The 21,456-nt window shown below is 36.3% G+C and overlaps 1 protein-coding gene across 1 annotated transcript in view; it reads left to right on the forward strand.

Annotated features, from left to right (window-relative positions):
• Nucleotides 1-2,002: 2,002 nt before the first annotated feature.
• LOC129234796 (putative phosphoenolpyruvate synthase) overlaps nucleotides 2,003-21,456 on the forward strand; it is a gene marked incomplete at its 3' end in the record, with an annotated part of 77,594 nt that continues 58,140 nt past the window's right edge. Inside the window, 5 exon segments of the mRNA XM_054868744.1 lie at nucleotides 2,003-2,078; nucleotides 11,191-11,375; nucleotides 12,251-12,501; nucleotides 16,649-16,708; nucleotides 16,791-16,904. Of these exon segments, the coding sequence (XP_054724719.1) occupies nucleotides 2,036-2,078; nucleotides 11,191-11,375; nucleotides 12,251-12,501; nucleotides 16,649-16,708; nucleotides 16,791-16,904 (653 nt within the window).

Here is a 21,456-nt window from a genome sequence, read left to right on the forward strand (position 1 = left end):
ATTATAATGTTTAATATATTATCGTAATACTATGTCACTTCTATTTCTTGTAATACTAGTTGATTCTACCACCTGCTCGCTAACGATCACCAACCCCCGAAGATTGCTAGCAATCTTATTTGATTCGCAAAGATTGAAATCGTCAGTTGGAAAGAAACAGATTAAAAACGCATTATGAGCTCCCCTTGGATCAAAAAGCACCCTTTCCCCGTGTTTCAAAATAACTTGTACCAACTTGCAGAGCCGTATGGGCTAAAAGGCTCCTGAGCATTGCAAAACTTTAGTTTTGTATATTCATGGTCTCAGTAACATATTATGCTCTTTAGCTCGGGGCTTGAATTGAGTTGAGCCTAAGATTTTCCGTTAAAATCGAGACCCTTAAAGTTTGTGAATAAGGGAAAGAAGAAACATGCGAATCGAAAAGACGTAATTACGGCAACGCCAAATAAAACATCAATAATTTTAATGGAGATGAGGAATATTCGAACTTGATTTTTAACGGCTTGTAACTTTTTCTTCTTTGGAGATGAAAGCTCAGTCTTTCGACCATAGGTCGAGTTAGATCTAGAGTAAAAAAAAGCCGCCCTTTTCAGTGGTGTCAAAAAAAAAAAAAAAAAACTGTAGGACAATTCCTTCGCTTTTTACTGATAGATTTAATGAAGAAAGTAGTGCCTAAATTTTAGCTATAAGCCTAAAAAAGTTCTGGCTAAAAACGCCAATAACTCCCGCCGTATTTAAGGTACAGCATTGGAGCAAATTGCGAAGAACGCAGAAAATTCTACCCTTTCCAACGATACATAATATTAATAAGTGCAAGTAATTTTTCACCACTTTAATAAGCAGTAATAGGCAATTTGCGCGAAATTTGAGCTTAAAAAATTAATTACAAAAAACTAATTCGAATTTTAAAAAATAAAACCCCAGGTGCACACCTCCGGGACTAGAAGTAATTTTGTACAAAATTTCAAGGCTGTGGGTGCTATGGGGTCTCCTGGACGCACGTCCTCCACAGACTTCCTTCCAGAATTTCTTTGAAACCTTACTTTTATCTTTCTTTACTAATAATAAAGCTGAAAGTCTCTCTGTCTGGATGTCCGTAGGATGTCTGGATCTCTGTGACGCGCATAGCGCCTTGACCGTTCGGCCGATTTTCATGAAATTTGACACAAAGTTAGTTTGTAGCATGGGGGTGTGCATTTCGAAGCGATTTTTCAAAAATTCGATGTGGTTCTTTTTCTATTCCAATTTTAAAAACAAAACTATCGTAAGATGGAGGAGTAAATTACGAAATTATCATAACGTGGAACCGTAACATGGGCACAAGCCAATTGGCGAGATACGAAATTATCATAACGTGGAACCGTAACATGGGTACAAGCCAATTGGCGAGAAAATTCATACATTATTTGTAAATATACAGGCGAACCGAAAGACCTTTTAATTTTTCTATTACGGGCAAAGTCGTGCGGGTACTACTAGTTTACTATAAAGAGATAAGGTACCACTAAATTTAGTACAGACATGTTCATACGCAAGTATTAAGATATTTTACTGCTTCTCCATATAAAATAAGCTCAGGGTAGGGGTGGGGAGGTCACCAAATAAATTTCGCGCCCAGTGTCTTCAAAAACTTTAGTCGGGCCCTGGATAAGGAGAAGCGTGAGACTGTAAGACAAAGGATAGGGAGGGGTCGATAATGCGGAAAATAGTGTGACATGATTTATGGACAGCCCTTTACAGGCAATATGTGTTTGTGATTGAAAAACAGAGTTTCTGAGTCCCGAAAATTTATTTATTAATATACCTTTAGCGAAAGCTGCAAATTCAACAATAGGAAAACACCTAGAAATTATGCAAGTGCATTATCCAGACAGTGGATAATAAAAAACCTTATCAGAAATACAAAAGAGGTTGCCTACATCTCTTATCAGTGCATTAAAGAATGACATAACGTTGAAACATTCAATCAGTTACAGCTTAAATTGTGAAGGAGACTGGATAACTGGGCCGAGTTTATCATTCGCATGCTTCAGATATGATTTTGAGCACACTTTTCAGTATTTTATCAGCATCGACAGGTTAGTAATGAATCTACATTTTACCATTTCTGATCATTAAAATTTTAAATATAACGCTTTTCAGTTGGTTTTTGTTTATTGCACTTTCTTTCTGTTATTATTGAGAAAGACAATTAACTTTTGTAAGGGATTTCCGTTAATGTTGAATTTTATAAATGAAACAAATGATGGGGGGGGGGGGGGGTCTGAATATCGAATTTTCTGAACCTTGAATTCAGTGTTAAATTTTTGTGTCAGGATGATTCCACAGTAATTGACTGCGAAATGTTCCGTACGTAGCGCTTTATTTCGAAATATTTTTATTTTGTAAAAGTACATATAATAAAGCTTTTATTAGTTTAACTTTTCTTTGCATTTTTACAGTGAAAAAAACATATTTTGAGATTTACAGTTGCTTACGGGACATTTTTTAGCCAAGTACTGTGGAATAACCTTTCAGTAGTATTCTCTAAGGCCGGGGTTCAATGGCGGTGGGTCGCGACACCCAGGGGATCGCAGTGTGTGTTCTTGGGGGTCGCGAGATGTGGAAGAAAAGTTCAAACAAAACCAATGCTGTGTTTTTCGTATTGCTGCAATGATAGAACTTGAAGGAGCGCAAGTCAATAACTGTTATAAAACTACTGTAAGATTAAAATCAGTAGGGGAGACCGGGGCTAGTATGCGAAGGGGTAAGTGTGCGAATGTTAAATTATTTTCTCCTTTTTGGTTTGACAGCTCTGAGGGACCTATCACGTAACCACGTAGATGCCTCGCTACTATCTGTGTATTTTCAGTGAAATCTGCCAAACCAAACGTGTTGCACGAGATAAAGTTGTTTTTTCACAGTGTTAAGTAATTTTTTTCATCCTTAGTTATTTTCTTTATTGCACTTTTAACAGAAATTGAATTCAAGAAAATAAAAAGTATGTCCATAGCTGCAAACTCTGTCCATGGTTGCAGGACTTCAAAAGAATTAATTTTAAAAAAAACTTAACAAGTCATCACATAGTTCAAATGACTCAATGTTCCTTTGGAAACTTGTTTTGTCATGGCATCTGCCACATTCTCCTTTGTGGGTATATGCTCAAACTTCAATATATTACTGGAAACCAGGTCACGTAGAAAATGGTGTTTGATATCTATATGCTTACTTCTTTCTGAAGTCACTCTGTTGTTCGCAATGAATATTGCTCCCTGATTGTCCACATTCACAACTTGAGGTGAGGCAAATAAGCGACTACTTACTACCTCTTTTACCAAGCTATTGAACCAAAGATTTCTTTTGCTACGTGGCACATGGCCACATATTCGGCTTCGGTGGAGGACAAAGCAGTGATGGTCTGCTTTTTGCTAGACCAAGATATTGGTCCTCCAGCAAGTAAAAGCATGTATCCACTGAAGGATTTCCTGTCGGTCTTGTCCCCTCCCCAGTCGGCATCCGAGAAGGCAAGCAATCCTTTTCCGGTTCTTTGGAACTTCAATTTCCGGAACTTAGTACCCTTGAGGTATCTGAGGATATGCTTGACTCCTCTCCAGTGCTCTTCCATCGGCCTTTCGTTGAATTGACTCATGTATGTACTTGCATATGCGAGATCAGGTCGTGTGCCCAAGCCAAGTACAAGAGGCTGCCGACGGCTTGTCGATAAGGGAAGCTGGCCCCCGTTTGCTTCGATTCCGCCCCCTGCTGATCATCGGGCTTGCAGTACTTGATGCTTGGGTCTAATGGTGTAGCAGCTGGTTTTGCATCACTCATCTTAAATGTGTCTAAAATTTCAGACGCATAAGCAATTTGATCCAGCGTGATCGACCCATCTTCTTCTCTGTTAATCTGCATCGACAATATTTGGCTGGCAGGACCTAGGTCTTTTGCAGTGAACTTTTCTTTAATTTTTCCTTTGAACTTGTTTATTTCTTCTATGCCGCCAATGATTAGGAGGTCATCAACATAGACTCCAATTATGATGTTTCTCTCATGGCAAAAATAGATACAAGGGTCTGCTTTAGCTCTTATTAATCCATAATCGATTAGGAAGTCATTCAAACAAGAATTCCACACTCTTCCCGATTGTCGAAGACCATATATACTCTTTTTCAGGTGGCAGACAAGGTGCTCTTTACCTTTTTCAATGCATCCATCAGGCTGTGCCATATACAGGTCCTCTTCTAAAACGCCATTGAGATAGGCAGCTGTTATATCCATTTGATGGACTTCATAATCCTTTTCGGCAGCTATTGCAAGTAACAGTCGAATGGATTTAAGCTTGATGACAGGCGCAAAGGTGTCTTGGAAATCCTTGCCAGATACCTGAACACAACCTTTTGCAATTACTCTGGCCTTGAATTTTGCTCGTTTTCCAGATTCATCCTTTTTTCTGCGAAACAGCCACCTGGACGGTATTATTTTCACGCCTGGTGGTCTTGTGGTGAGTTCCCATGTTTGGGCTTGAGTGAGGTTTGCAATTTTTTCATTCATTGCCTCTGTCCTCATGTCTGCTTCAGGGGATTGCATGGCTTCAGTGACTGTCACTGGGTCTCTCTCATCATGGAGTGTCTCTTTGGCATTGTAGAGATAGTAATCCGAAAGGTGTTTGGGAAGATTCACAGGCCTTGCGCCTATTCCCCTCTTGCTTCCACTGCCCGAACTGCTATTTGACGCTTCAGCAATAACATCGTCGTGTGTGTCATGCACTTCTTCAATAGTATTTCTAAATGATTTATTTAAATCTTCACACTTGTCATCTGGGACGTCTTCTATCTGTTGAATCGAGCACGCTTCAGTGCATAAATCCTGTGATTCTTGATGATTTAAAGGCATTTGGTTTTCTAAATTTGAAAGATCAACTTCTTCTTCAGATGTATACATGCAGTTGTCATCTAAGCTTTCAATGCTAAGAATAGCTCCTTCTGCAGTATCATTACAATTTTCCATCTTCAAGGGAAAAACATTTTCTTCGAAAATCACATCTCTGCTTACGAAAAACTTTTTTCTTCAAATCATATAGCTTGTAGCCTTTGACTCCAGTTGGATAGCCAACAAAAACGCATTCTATAGCCTTTGGGTCAAGTTTGCTTTTCCTTGAATGTGTGCGAGTATGACTCCATGCCCTGCATCCAAATACCTTGAGGTGATCTACTTTACTTTCAGCGCTTGACCAAACTTCATCGGGGATCTTGCCATTTATTGCACAGGATGGTCGCTTGTTGTTTAGGTAGGCTGCAGTAGCTGCTGCTTCGGCCCAAAATTCATGGCCTGCTCCGGATTCAATTAGCAAACATCTTGTTGTGTTTATTAACGTCTGATTCAATCTCTCCGATTTGCCATTTTGCTGAGGTGTTTCTGGCACTGTAAATTGTCTTTGGATCCCATGCATGGTGAGGTACTTGTCAAAACTTGCATTCTTGAACTCTCCCCCATTGTCACTTCTCAGAATCTTGATCTTCTTGTTGTGGATGTTTTCAACTGTGCGGCGGTGCTCGTCAAATTTTTCCAATACTTCTGCTTTGACCTTCATAGTATATAACGTAGTATAATGTGAGTAGTCATCTGTAAATGTGACAAAATAGCTTGACCCTCCAAGAGACGAAGGGGAAATCTTGCCAACAACATCTGAGTGTATTATTTCAAGGAGATCCTTGGCTAGTGTGCTGGCAGACTTTGGAAACTTTTTCCGCTTCATTTTCCCTTGAGTACAGACGGTGCAAGGTGTATTTGCCGATTCTTTGTCTTCTTCAAGAGGATCCAAGTTTTTGATGGCACTGTAGTGTGAGTGACCGAGCCTTCTGTGCAACAGTTCAGTATTTTTAGTTCTAGTCATACAGGCAGTTTCTATCTGTTCTTCAATGATGTAAAGTCTTCCTTTTTTCTTGGTTGACAGGAATATTTTTCCCTCGCTGTCGATTGTTTTGGCTTTGCCGTCTGCAAATTCCACTTTAAAGCCTTTCTCTTCTATTCTTCCAATAGACAGTAAATTTCCTCCTAGCTCTGGGACAAATAAAACATCTTGAATGGTAATGTTTCTTCCTTCGTTTTCTTCATGTATGCAAAATGAAATATTTCCAATCCCACTGACTTTTATCCTTTCGGAATTAGCCACTTCAACTTCAGATGCATATTTTCTCAGACTAAGGAATTTTCTTCTGTCAGAAGTCATATGTTCTGTGGCTCCGCTGTCCAGGATCCAGAGTAGGGGGTTCACTGATGCCATATCATTTCTTGCAGAAAGTGCACTGTCTCTTCTTTGTTCTCCAGTTTTGGAATTATTTTTATTTCCTTTCTGTGAATTGCAGTTCTTTGCAATGTGGCCCCATTCTCCGCATGAGAAACACTTAATTTTTCTTGGTTTGGCTTCATGTTCTTCTACTGGTTTTCTTGATAACCACCTTCTTTCATTCTTCTCGTCTGGTTTCCATGAGGGAGGGGGGGTTGTAGTTTCTTGTATGGAGTGCTGCTTCTTCGTGGTAAAGATTCTCACTTCTGTTTACTCTTTTTTCCTCTAAAAGTAGTTTTGATTTCACCATTGAGGTTGATAGGTTAACTTCGTCTTTCTCTAAATTTAGAATCAGATTTTCGTATTGCTTTGGCAATCCAATCAGCATTATTAATGCCACTTCTCTATCTGTAAAGGCATAGCCTCCGCTCGCAAGTTTTCGATGAATGTCCATTAGTCGACTTAAATAGGTGTGCATTGTTTCATTATTTTTCATTGTTGTATTGAAAAATTCTTTCATCAATTGTATGGTGTGCAGCAGTCCAAACTTAGTGTGGATATCTTTCAATGTATTCCACGCTTCTCTCGCGCTGCTGCAATCGCCGATGTCGTCGAGAAAATTGTCTTCAACAATTAAAAAAAGCAGTGTTAAAGCTTCTTCATTTCTTCTAGTTTGGTTGTCTGTCATTTCATGACCGTATCCGTGCTCAACCGCCTCCCAGCAGCGTTTTTGCACTATCAGAGCACGAGCTCTAATTGACCAAGAATGGTAGTTGTCAGAACTTAATTTCGGCAATTTATGCTCGTCGGTAGCCATTTCTTTTTCAGTTCCTTCTAATGAACCTTCAAATGAAAAAATACGATGACCAACTTCTTCAAAAACGAGTTAAATTGCTTCTTCTAAAACCTTACTTTGGGAATCGCTGCTAGTTAGGCCTAGTTCTTGCATCAGTCGATCGTTCGTCGATCCTCTCCATTTATTCCAAGAGCGTTCGTGCTGATATCGTGTTAAAAACTCCCAAAAGGCATAATGAAGAAAGAAAGACTAAAACGAATCTAGATGTGGATTAAAATATATTTGAAGAACTTATGACATCTTACAACATACCGTGCTGCACAACTCACGCAGCAGGTGAAACGGAACAACCACCAACCAGTGTTGCCAATTGAGTATAAGTTAACTAAGATACATAATAAAACTCACGATGCCAATCAGTTTCAGCAATAAATGAAAAATACTAAAAACATAAATATAGTGTGAGAGGTATATATTTTTAACAGGGAATACCTTCCGTAATGAATTTTACACTTGGATAGTTCAATTGGGCAAACAAATTTTGAGATCCGTATCCGTATCCGCGGATCTTGATACTAATATGATCCGTATCCGTATCCGCGGATCTACTTTTTTTTTATCGATCCGGCACATCACTGATATAAACTTATTTAGAATGCTTCTCATTTTTATAGCAAGATAGACATTTTTCAATGTTGCATTCATATGCTACTGAAAATAAACCAGGAGTTCCGTGAAAAAAAAACAGATAGTAAAAAGGGTTCCACTTGCCAAAGAAATTACGAAACGCTGCTCTAGGGAAACGAGATGTGCAATTAATATACGAATCCAAACAACAATTATTTTTACCGTTGCACATAGAACTACGAAATTACTATTTTTTGTCAATTATTCTTACCAACTCAGATCGATAATGTATAGTTTTGTGTTTGAGTAAAGTATTTCGTTTTGTTTTTAGTTTTTAATAAGTTTTTCCACGTACTATTTCTCAAGTTATTTTCAATAACTTCAAATAGTTTTTATCTACAACTTAAAAAAGGTTTATCATATTTCTTGTAAAGAAACTAAGATGGATGATTTAGTTCAGGTTTAAATTAATTTTCCCCAATGAATACATATAGCTTATGAATGTAATAAGTTTCCAAGCATCATTATTTGAGTTGATAAACGTAGCTCGAGTTTCTTTTGATCTGGTTCAAGGTTACAACATTTGTACTCTTTATTTCTAGTCAAGGACAGATACAGGAGGAGGGTCATGGGGGCGGTTCCCCTCCCCCTCCTTTAAATCTTCGACAATGTCCTCCATTCACACTATGTTCAAATACTAAACAAATAAAATTTGAACGATTGCAGTAATATTTTCAATTCTTAAACATATTTGAAAGTAAATATTTGAAGCATTATTACCTTTCATTGCTTATACCTTTCATTGCTTATTATTATGAAATAGTATTGTTTATGCCCTACTAGATGCCCTACCCCTTATTATATGTTTTGGTGCTTTTTATTGACACCCAATCAATTTCGGAAACTTTTCGTACCCGAAACCTTGTATCCTTCAACATGACACCCCCCCCCCCTCTCCCTAAAATGGTAGTCTGTTTCCGCCCAAATCGTACTGAAGCAGCGCTAGTGGAATGAATTATTGCAATAATTTGTAATGTGTGCACTACTTTTGAAATTATTGTGCTTCAACTACGTAATTTCCTTATAATTCTTTTTGTACAATGGCAATGTTTTATTTCTAAAAAAAGATTTTATTCATTTGCTTTTTTCAAAAATAATTGGTGGAAATATTTTATTAGTATAGTGTTGTTGCTTGATTATTCGAGCCTGGAGAAAACAGTGCAACTCGGTTAAATGCGAATATGTTCCGCTGCCGTTTACAGAGCACCACTGAGATGGAAGTTGGATTTGTTAGTTGGGGAAGCACTCCTTTTTCAGCACCCCAAGAGGTGTTGAATTGGAATGGGAACTTAGTAATCAAGACGGATTTAATGAACACAAGCAACCATTTCGTACACAGAGGGCCTTCGACTGACCAATATCGGACTCACGACCCTCCAACCACGAGTCCGATGCGTAACCGATCGGGCCACCTCGGTCCCCATTAGCACGCGGAGTGATTTAAGTTTTTTTTTCTTCTTTAACCGTCTGATTGGGTAAGCGTGTTAGAAATCTCACTGATAATTATTTATTTTCAAGTCTATATTTCATGAAGTTCATTCAAACTCGCTTCTTTAATTGTCTGATTGGGTAAGCGTGTTAAAAATCTCACTGATAATTATTTATTTTCAAGTCTATATTTCATGAAGTTCATTCAAACTCGCTTCTTTAATTGTCTGATTGGGTAAGCGTGTTAAAAATCTCACTGATAATTATTTATTTTCAAGTCTATATTTCATGAAGTTCATTCAAACTCGCTTCTTTAACTGTTTGATTGGGTAAGCGTGTTAGAAATCTCACTGATAATTATTTATTTTCAAGTCTATATTTCATGAAGTTCATTCAAACTCGCTTCTTTAATTGTCTGATTGGGTAAGCGTGTTAGAAATCTCACTGATAATTATTTATTTTCAAATCTATATTTCATGAAGTACATTCAAACTGGCTTCTTTAACTCTGATTGGGTAAGCGTGTTAGAAATCTCACTGATAGTTATTTATTTTCAAGTCTATATTTCATGAAGTATATTCAAACTCGCTTCTTTAACTGTCTGATTGGGTAAGCGTGTTAGAAATCTCACTGATAATTTTTTATTTTCAAGTCTGTATTTCACGAAGTACATTCAAACTTGCTTATATCGAGTCTTGATTTAATGAGAACCTGGGTTTAGCGAGAAAATCAGAATGGTTTGTTTGATATAATGTTAAGTTTATGGGAGCATACTCGCTTTTAACGAACAAACCCCGCTTAAAGCGAGCAATATTTTGAGATTCAAATTTTTTCTATTGACTCCTAACTCAGTTTGTACTTTCTTGGAAAAAGTCATCTAATATTAGGAAGTCAACCGAAAGTTAGTGATGAGTTATAAATCCTGAGAACAAGTCTTGGTGACCCTTTGTTTTCATTTAAGGAGTAGAGAAGCATTTGAAAATTATACGTAGGTTCAGTGGCGGATCCATGGGGGGGGGGGGCTAAGAGGGCAACAGCCCCCTTTCCCTTGAGTTTTGAACTGACACTAGATAAAGACAGCGGAGCAAAACAACTAACTTTTTTGATAATGTTCAAAAATAATATTTCGCATGAACTCCTTTTTATGAGCACTCAGTTAAAACGTGCAAATAGTGTGGTTCCTTGGCACTCTTTATAAGCGAGTTCGACTGTAGCATAATGGATTAAATTACTTTTCGGAAGCTGATTAAGTTGATATAGCCAACATTGTTTATCGTTAATTTAATTTGTAGTGGAAATTACTTGCACATGTTTCGAAGTTACAAGAAACTCAATCTTTCTTGGGGAGTGCTAATTCTGCGGAATTTATGTTGCTATATGAAAAATAGCAAACGATGTTTTTAAACAAATTTGAGTTCACTTGCAATGTCTGAAAAACAATCATGTAGATAAAATAATAGTAGAATGAAAACTCAGAAATCTGAACCCCGAAATTCTAGATTATCCAAACATCTTGTGAAGTGAAGATCAAAAATTAGACTCGAAAAAAAAAAAAAAAAAAAATTCTGTTCAAAAACTAAGCTAGCTTTTTTTTTTTAGTGACAGCTACTTTAAGCAACAGTTTGAGTACAATGTGTCACAATGTATGCGTTACGCGTAAAGTGTACATCACACCGAATTTTATTAACATTAGCGTCAGTATATTCGCTTCGTACTTCTTCATATTGTATTGTACATACTTACAACGATATTTCTGCTACGAAACGGTAGATGACTTATGAAACGCTTATTATTTATCAGTGATAAAATTGATTTATTATTAACCTAAGACAAAGACTTTTAGATAAGTTTTGAGTTAATGGCAAAACTTTATATTGGCTATACCTGGTGAATCCGAACTTGGTTCATCCCTAATTAGTTCGGATTTTTGAGTTTCCAACTATTAAATTGACGAATTAAACTATCGACATCATTTTCAACTATAATCTGTAACATTCATTTTATTTTTATGCAGATGTTATTTTCTGGCTGAAATGGATTGTAATACGAATTCTTTTACGGATATACCAGTCCCTGCGACACAGAAGATTCGATCTCTACGATTGCTCTGCCGTGAACGATCCCCTGAAACTAGGGTTCCTGTACCCGAAATTGGAAAAACAAGTGGAGTCCCCGCACCCTGAATTTCACTTGGAAAATGTACGTTATAAGTATCTGTTCATATATATATTTTTTTCATTGAGCTCAGAATGCCAGTTTTTGTTACAAATTTTCAAACAATGCTTAACTTTTATCAAATAGAACCTGAAATTTGCATATATATTTATGTTTGATGACAATAGGTTCATGCTAATAGTAAAGTTCAATTTTCATCCATCGCTACCGCTATCTTGCATTCAGAACGTCGTATACAAGCTACAGTGGTTAATTTTGGAAGTTAGTGTCCACAGCGCGATTGCATACAAAAATTTAAAACTGCTACTGTCTGATCACGGATTATATGGAAAGACAAACATCCGTTTTACAGCCGGAGATGGACGAATCTATTATTTTTTAGCGATGCCAGCTTTTGCAGAAGCAGAGTCTCATTCAAATGAGCGGAATACCAGCATCAAATTTTTACTTTTCCCCCTCATTCAGATAGATTCGTCTCATCTGGACGTTTGAAAATTCCATGCAATCCGTGGTTGGACAGTACTAAAGCCAAATTCGAAGAACCATGCCGTTATGCTCAAACGACCACATCTGTGAAGGGATAAAAAAAGGCTTGTGTAGGAGGGCAGCGAGGTGACGGCTTAAGGGTTAATAACACTTCAGAATCTTCGTTTTGAGCAGAATTGCCAATCCTAGTTTTCTTGTATACATATAAAGACTGTTATGACTAGACTCCTCCCGGAGAAAATTATGGCTGCTGATGACGAAACCCTCTCCCAGCTAACTAAACAACCAATTCTTGGCACTGATTCATTCACAGAACAAGAACATCCCACTTAATCTTTTAGCCGCCACTCTTACACTCAGTTCTTCTCGACTGAGGACACAGAAAATAACAATTTCAATTTCGAATTTTTCAGGCAGCCGACGAGATATTTTTCTACGGGGTGAATTCCAGCGGCGAATGTCTGATAGTCAGAATAGCAAGGGGTTGCGGAGGAGAAGCAGAAGCATGGATCTATATCAAATTGAAGGACGGCCGCACCTACCACCTTACTGAAACCCAGGGATACGAACAGGAAGGAGAAAGAACTTTCGTCTGCGGGGGTCTGAGAATGCACTTCCTTGCTCCTATGCGGAGGTGGAGGATATTCTACAGTGGAATGCTGAAGTAGGTCTTCGATTCTTACTCGTAAGCGATCCATGATCCCTTTTGATCCATTTTCTTACTTTACAAGGTATGTACGTATGAAATGCGGATATCAGACAACAGTTGCTGCATACGTGCATTTAGTGCTGTAAAGATGAAATAGCACACTGCACCTGATAGTACACTGCACCATGTACACCTGGTATAACATTCCCATAAATCGTTAAACGCTCGTGAAAAACGATGTTTTCGCTCTTTAAAGAACAAAAGTCTATTGATTTAAAGATTCCATAGTTGTCGCAAATATAATTCGGCAGTGCACGTAATGGTGTACTTGGGATCTCTGTGTTGCCTTCACAATGCTTCCAACCTTCCAAGTAATGTTTTCCCCAACTATAGTGAATTAGCGTGTTGTTTCAGTTTTACCACGCCTTTCTTGTTAATTTTTCCTGAGACCACTTTATGGATTGGTTCATCCGTCAGCTATGTTCCAATGAAATAGGTGTAATCACCAGTTTGAGTTTAAAAAAAAAGATCTGAATAAAAATGGAGAAATTTTATATTTAGGTTTTAAATCTGTAACATATTAATCTGTAATATATTAATCTCCCCCCTCCGAAAACCTTATTGTAAAGCTGTCATCATGATATGAGCCGGGGGAGAGAGGGGCCTTCTACTAGAAATCGTTTGTAAATGACGCCCCAACAAGGACAGTTTAATCCGCTTTTATGCAGGTTAAATGGCTAAAGGCTGGATAAGCTACTCCCCGCATGAAAATTTTCCAAGTTGAAATCCTAAAATGTAATTTTTAGTTACTAGTCGACTCGTGCGGAACTCCGCACTGTGCTTTGAATCGTTTCATAAGGTATTTCGCCCTTTAAGAATTTCAAACGAGGAACATTATTAAGAAGAACCGAAAAAAAAGTAAGCGCAGAAGAGAAGGCATGTAATTTAAAGACATCAGTAACAAAACCTCGTTAAATACAACGTTGTGATAATTTGATCATCGCTCACCTTTTGGTCGTACATATTTTCAATTCAAACATAAATATCATTAAAAGTGTGGCTAAGTAGTGACTCGTGAAAAAGCAATAATTGTGCATGTAAAAAAACAGGTTGTGGCAAATACAGTCCTGCCCATGTGAGCATCTGACGGGAAAGAAAGAAATATTAAAGGGATATTTATTGGCACGGATTCGAATTGGCGCCATTCTGATTAACAGCCTGACACCCCAACAAACCTAGCAATTGCGCCTTCCTTTCCGAAAGCAATTCATTGAAGGAATGCGTAGTAAAAAACAGCAAAAAAGCTTTTTGCCAAAAAAAAAAAAAAATAATAATAATAATAAGATCATGCTTCTATGTTTTCTCATTAACCAGCATGATACGATTTAAAATTATTCGAAAAGCATGGAATTTGATTAAAGAATGACGAAGATCTCACGTAGCGATTGAAACGAACATTCTAGAGAAGTAATAAATTAGATTGAAAATAAGTGTTTTTATCTTTGAATATTGAAGTATTTCACATAGAAGGTTGCTTTATGAGACACGGCTCAAATGCCCGCACATGTTTCTCTTTTAATGGCACTTAAAATTCAAAACCAAAACCAGTTGAACTGAATCCGTTTTTTAAGTGTAATTTTTCGAGCGTAGACAAAATGTTTTTTTTTTTTCAGCAGATAGCAGAGGAGTAGAAAATGATTTCTTGCTAATGAAGTTGATAATAATTTTAATGCTTTACATCATATTCGCGCGAATAAAAAATTAAAGGTTTACTGGGTGAAACTCGTAGTTTTAATTTGGCGTAGTATTTTTTCATTTTTACAAAAGGTCGAACACTGCTATTAGAAACATCTACATTTCAGCATACAATGAAAATGTTTTTCTGCACAAAAAAGGATTTCCTTTAGGTAAATCTAATACTTTTTTATGCTTACATTATGCTGAGTGGTCTTGATGTAGTCAAAGCTCAAAAAAAGGAAGAACACTCTTCGATTAACAGTCAACTTATCCGAATGATAACTGTAGCCTGCATAAAGGAGTCGAAACACCAAGTAGCATTCCCACTGCATTTATTTTATTACGTTTGTATGTTATGAGTACATGTAATGCGTAATACTAATACAAATTTGATATTTTTTTGGACAGCCCAAATTTGCCCGAAGTTCAGATAGTTTATAGTCGAACGCTCTACCGAAAAAAACTTATCAATTTAACCGAACAACTAAGTCCAGTGCTTTTAAGCTTTATTAAAATATGAACACACACACAGGCTATTTTTTTTTTTTTTTTTTGCCGAAAGCGACGTAAAAAATGGAAAACTGCATTAAAACTTTGCTTTTAAAAAATGCATAAGAACTACAGGCAACATCAAGGTTTTGAAACAGCAAGGGGCGTTTTCGAAAACTTGATTTTTCGACCGTAAGTCTATTTTTCTTCATTAGCCAGCCTGATAAGTTTTAAAATGAGAAGGAAATAATATATAAGATAAAATATTGAAGAAACATTTTTTTATTCTTGAAAATTTTTACAATTTGTTACCGCAAGCTGCTTGAACCGTTATGACTTAGATGGCAGCACGTGTTCATCATTTAACAGCACGGTTAAAATACAAAATAAATTGAACTATGCTCTTTTTTAAGTGTAGCTTTTCGAATGTAGTAAAAATGTGATAAGCTATTTGTTTTTTTGCAAAAAAAAAGAAAATATATATTTTTTACCCTTCAAATTGAGGTAGTAATTTTTTTATTTGTACAAAGAGTCAAAAACTCATTAGAAGAATATATATTTCAATATACGATTTATTATTTTTTTCTGAACAAAAAACAATTCTATTGTAGTCTGAAATCTTAAACCTGTTACTTATACTTTCGCTTACATACCTGTAATGCTTTAATTTTCTTACCAGAGCCAAAACTTAAAAAGAAAAAAAAAAAAAAAGAAACGTACAATTCCGAAGTAATTTAGCACAAATCACTTCAAGTTTTCATATCAGCTTGGAGCGTTTCCTTCTCATTTATTCTATTCCTTCATAGTTGTTATTCACTTAATTAAGCATTCATGTAATGTGCGATATTTCTCTAATTTTTTGTTGCAGACTGTCCGGACGTGGGCCCGAACGCGCATTCTCCTGGTTACGAAGAGAACGCTCTGCCGATCAAGCTATTCAGCTCTGTCGGTCATAGTGCAAATTAAAGTTATAAGTTTAACCGAAAACCTCATTCTGGTTCTTTAAAACAGGTTTTTCGGCTGAAAAAAACAATTTTTAGACCGTGGGTCTATTTTTCGTCAGTAGCCAGCACCATAAGCTTTAAAATAAGGCGTTAATCAAAGAAATCGATCAAGAATTGAGTAAAATCTGACGTAGAAACCAAAAATAGGCTACAGAAATAATATATAAGGATCTTTCGTGGTATTTGTGGAGGAGCATGGGAATAGGGCGCTCCCTTCCTGAGAAGTTCTGAAATTACAGCTATAAAAACATAAATTTGGGCTCTCTTTGGTCTCAATAGGTGTACTCAGAGGACAGTATAACATTTCCATCGTTCAATTGTCTAAAGTTGGCATGAAGAAATGATGCAAACTATGGAGCAAACTTTTAGAAACTAAGTAGTCCTGGTTCGAAGAGAGGGATATAATTTCTCTCCCAGCTAAAACATAAATTTCTTTTGAAGTAAAACACATGTGTTAAGTTTGTTACTTTTTCAAATTATTTTCTATCTTTTTCCTTCTTAAAAAAATTCTTTTATTCGCAAGGCTTTGGGAGGGGCCATTGCTTCCATAGAGCCAATCTAGGTCCTCCTCTGCATTGATGCAAAGCAATAGAAAAAGTATTGCGTAAACAAAAAGTTGTTCAAGTTTGCTAACTTTGTGGTTTATTGATCGAAGACGATGGCCAATAAGGAGGACAACGAACTGTTTGATGATAAAGCTGGATGACCAAAAGATGTCACTTCCCAACTGTATTCATATCAGTTAAACCTAGAATATACATGTTGTTAATTTTTGAGTTTTCTTTTAAATCATCAAGCAACTCTAAGGGTAATGTAATGTGTATACCTGTATGTAATATGATAAGCATTACCATCGTTGGCTAATAATTAAAGAACTCAGAAACGGCATTTTTTGCCAAATTTGCTTTGTGATACTGTTTTTGATTTTTCAGTGAAACTACTAATGATGAAAGTGATCCAGGGGTGGAAGTTTTTGTTAAGTTCGCTTTCATGTGAGTATTAAAAAAATCTTCCTCCATTTTTTCGTTTACGCATCAATTTGTTTTGATAAAACTACAAATTTTTTCCTTTCAGGTGGAAAGCTTCTTCAAATATTTACGATGCGGCATCTGATATGTCTCCTTCTACTGTAGCTGAAAGCATGGCGAGAGCGAAATGGAAAACCTTCTTCCTGCCACCTGTTAAACAGTGAGTATATACAGGGTGTCCGTCTTAACCTGCAAGACCTTTATTTTTGCAACCGTTAGTCCTAGATGTATACTTTCAATTGCAAAAATGTTCAAAATCAGATGCAGAGTTAACGTATTGAAAGTTTGAAGTAAAAATAAAAATAAATCAAAAAATACAAAATTTAACTTTTTATACAGACTCCAGGTCCCTTAACTTATATTTAAGGAAATAATCTCCATTGGAAAACAATTCCAACACAAAAAGTTTGAAATTAGTACGATCAATATTCACCGAGACATGAAACTCAGCGTTTTGTGACTTACACCACTTTTCATTCGTCTTCAATAACGCTTTTTGGGGGGTAAATATAGCAGCTAACATGTGTTTAAATTTGTACTTGTGCACAGAGTGTGGTTTTCCAAGTTGTTCGAGGTTTTGTCGTGTGTTTTGCGTATCACGGCATAACATTTGCATTTATTTTTGAATAGCAATAAAAAATATAAATGCCGTGTTTTTCTTTCTTTGACGACCTGTCATTCTTCTGAAAGGGCGGTAAGTTCCAATGTCATCTATTATATGGTCCCTTAAAACTTTAAACTGGAATATCTCCCTAAGTTTTGGTCGCACAAATGTCAAGTTTTTTGTGTTAGTAATATCTTTCAATGGAGATTATTTCCCTAAATATAAGTTAGGGGACCTGGGGCCCGTATAAAAAGTTGAATTTTGTATTTTTTGACTCATTTTTATTTTTGCTTCAAACTTTCAATAGCTTAACTCTGCATCTGATTTTGAACAAATGGAAGTATACACCTAAGACCAAATGGTTTCGAAAATAAAGGTCTTGCAGGTTAAAACGGAACACCCTGTATAGGTGTATAGATATTACCTTTTGTCCGGATTTTGTTGAACCGGATCTATATTTTAACCGGCCTTTTTTCTGGTTTCACACCGATCACAATTATCGTCGTAAACATTCTGCGCACGTCATTGCAAAATTGCAAAGCGTCCTCTTGTTGCCAATTGTTTAATCATTGGTTGTTCTCTATTCTATTTTGATGTAAAATTTTTGTTTATACCCAGAGGATAATGGATGTGGTGGCTTGATGCGTAAATTGTGGTAGTAAAGTATATTAAGGAGTTCACGGTCTGCAGGTCAAAGATCCTTCATACGCATCAATAGTGACTATTGTGCGTAAAATCTCTCCTTCATATTCTATTAACAAACATTTCTGATGGAACTGGAGCAGGAGTTGCTCATCGTCCATCCTGGATTGAACATTCCGATTGTTAGTAGTTTAAGTTGCCACGTACCGAGTGTTGTCTTAGAAGTCTAACCTCTTTCTGAGACATACATAGATCTTTAAAAGGGATAGATAGGCTTTCTCCTATAGCGCAGCGTATTTCGCCCGGAGAAAGTGGGGTCATCATGATTCTTCCGAGAATCACGTGATCAAGGGACATCGTGTCTCCCTCTTCTCGGGCAGCAGTGATATAACAATGCGAAGCGTCATTAAAAGTCTAGGATTGTCTGAAGATTTTAATTATACTTATGTGAGAAATCTCTATATGTGTGAATCTGAGATTTTCTAGCGAAAGAGGGTTTGATGAATTTTATTAAAAAATAAAGACATAGTGAGTAACAGAAATCTTTCTTTCTGCTAAAGGCAAAAAAAGTCCCCATGCAGAGTCGAAATTAAGAATATTTTAAGCAATTTACTATAGATACCGAGCATTATATTAAATCACTAAAAGCAAGCGATGGAAAATTAGTTATAGTATGTCCGCGAAAAACTGGATTTTTAGGTTTCCTAATTTCTATGAAAAGTGTGCTGGGAACATATGAAAAGTATGTAGGTGCCCGAATTCCTGTTCTAAACTGCGTAATGACGTATAAGCTTACTCAGGATCACCTTGAAACTTTTTTCAATGCGATCAGGATGTGAAGGGGGATTCAACAATAATCGTCGGATAAATTCGAAGTGCGAAAAAAAGATTATTCATTCATACGGAAATTAAAGAGTCCAGTTCTTCAAATTGCGCTGATTTTGACAACCTTCAAATGCTATGATTAAATTTGAAGCGTAACAAAAATGCTTTGAAAGAAAGCCTTTTCTTCCATTGACGACGATTTGGAAAATTCAGAAATCATCTCAATTAACATGACGCAGTATATTAATGGTGCTTCTGACTACGCTGGATTTTTTGTCCGGCAAATGCACTCTGTTATGAACTGCGACGACTGCAACGCAGTCTTCACTACAACAAATCAAAAAATAGACCTAATAAAATTTAAGAATTTTGGGACACATTCAAGTATGATAACTTATTGCAAGATTGCAGCCATTGAAAAATGTACATTTGTGAAGAACATCTGAGCGAGAATGTGAAAAAGTTTTGGGAGTAAAACACAAAAATATGTTACTCATGAGACCACAAGAGTTATGCGAAAAATTTCGAATTCCATTTTTCTAAGTTTGAATAAGCATATGTTGGAAACAGAAGCAGCAGATTTTCTCGTTAAAAAGTTTATAAAATTAATCGTTACTAAATATTTAAGCGTTAGAATGTATCGCGCAGTCAGTTCAAACAATGAAAATAATTCACAAAGACCAATAAGTAGGAAAATAACAAAATTAATATTGTTAAGGGACAATAATCACTAGTTTTCTTCACCCTAGAGTTTAAATTGTCAAAATTATCATAGTCTGTGGGACGAAAAAAAAAAGAAGAAAAGAAAAATTGGGGAGAAGGCGGAAGTCAAATGACCATTCATGTAGTTTATAATTGCAAATAATTTATTTTCTGAGTACTTAAAAAAAAAAAAAAAGTTGCTTAAAAATTAGGAACAAACCAAAGTTATTGGTTTGACTTATATAGTGTTGGTGCGAAACGCATGCGAATATTAGAATATTATTTAATTGAGTTGATATTCGATACTATTTACATTTGTATTTCTAATTGGTTTATGGTTTTAGATCGGGTTTTATGTTAAATTGTTGCACTGGCTTCAAAAGTTGTGGGAGAAAGCACGCATTGAAACTATTTATCTGTATTTGAAAAATTTGATTGAAATAAAAGAAAATTTATAAGGTCAATCTTTGTTTAAGATTTTTGAAGACGTCTTTTTCTACTCAGTATTTAAAGCACTTGAAAAAAAGTTTAAATAGCTTGTGCGCCTGCTTCAAAAGTTATGATGGGAAAATATCTAATGGACCATTCCATGAAAAAACTGTCATTTTGTCCCGCATTTCATTAAAAAGTAATAACTTAAAAAGGTAACAAAGAACGTTTTTTGCAAAAGTACAACAAATACATTTGCGATTTCTTAATGAAAAAAAAAGTTACCTTTTTTAATTATTACTTTTAGTGAAAAATATGAGGTGTTACGTGAGGGACAGATTGTTCCGTTTTTCTTCAATAATGGGTAAAATGCTTTAATTTAACCCATGCTTAAAGCATTTAACCCATGGGTTAAATGCTTTAATTTCCCTTAATTGTGCAAATGATCGCGGCGCAAAGTGATTCTCTTCGATAAGGGAAACAGTTTCTTGTGAGGGGAGTCCCTTGATCACGTGATGTCCAACGGGGGATGTTGACGCGCGCTCTGAGGAGAAAAGTGGGGAGAAGGCACATCTATTCTATTTTAAGATCTATGGAGACATATCACACTCCAGGGTTTCCCGTACCATCCACTATTAGTGTTTTAGCTGGTTGGATGGGGCCCTGAACACAGCTGTGTTTTATTATCGAGACCAAAAGACGAGAAGTACCTGATCCACCACCCTCAAAGGTATTGATTACCTTGGAGAAATTTGTGACTACGGCATATTTAACGTGCCTCAGTCACCATTAACGAACATGGAGGATTTTCGATCGGGCTGGTATCGAACCCAAGACCCGACGTTTACCGATCAGGCCACTAAGACTTTGCTCTTTTGTGAGGCAGTGGCATTCCTATTTCCCACACTTTTCTGTCACAATAACGAGTGCTACAACCAAAGTTAGAGGACTGCGCTATGACATCGTGTGGAATAAATGAACCTTCGCTGTTGGTACGATACTTATAACAATGTCTTGCTGTAGTACTTTGTGGTTGTTTGTTTCTAATGTGCTGCGTATGGTTCCATAAGTGCAGTGTTGAAGCAGCATTCATTTTGAAATAGATAATTGCATTTTTTTCTCACTGTGCAATAACTCTTGTCTTCAGAAAATATATATCTCAACAAAAACAAAAACGCCCTTAAATTATTTTTTCTCTGTGGTATGCCTGCGATATTTTTATGCATTTTCAAAGCCGTCCAAAAGGGTTATGAATTACATTTTAGTTGTAAATCTCAAATTACATGTGCAGAAGTGCATCCATCCCATAATTTTAACAATTTTGTATTTTTTCAACATTTTCCCTGACAACTGTATTTTTTGTATAATGATCTCAGCATTGACTTCGATCAGGTTGGTTAAGGAACGTTCTAGTCTTCGTAATGCCCATACTTTTTTTCATCATATAATGAGAACACGAACTCTTACTGCGAATAAATTTAGAGCTCTCTTGGATATACAAAACTTGATG

This window comes from Uloborus diversus, chromosome 1 (genome assembly GCF_026930045.1).
Source record: "Uloborus diversus isolate 005 chromosome 1, Udiv.v.3.1, whole genome shotgun sequence".
Taxonomy (NCBI): Eukaryota; Metazoa; Arthropoda; class Arachnida; order Araneae; family Uloboridae; genus Uloborus; species Uloborus diversus.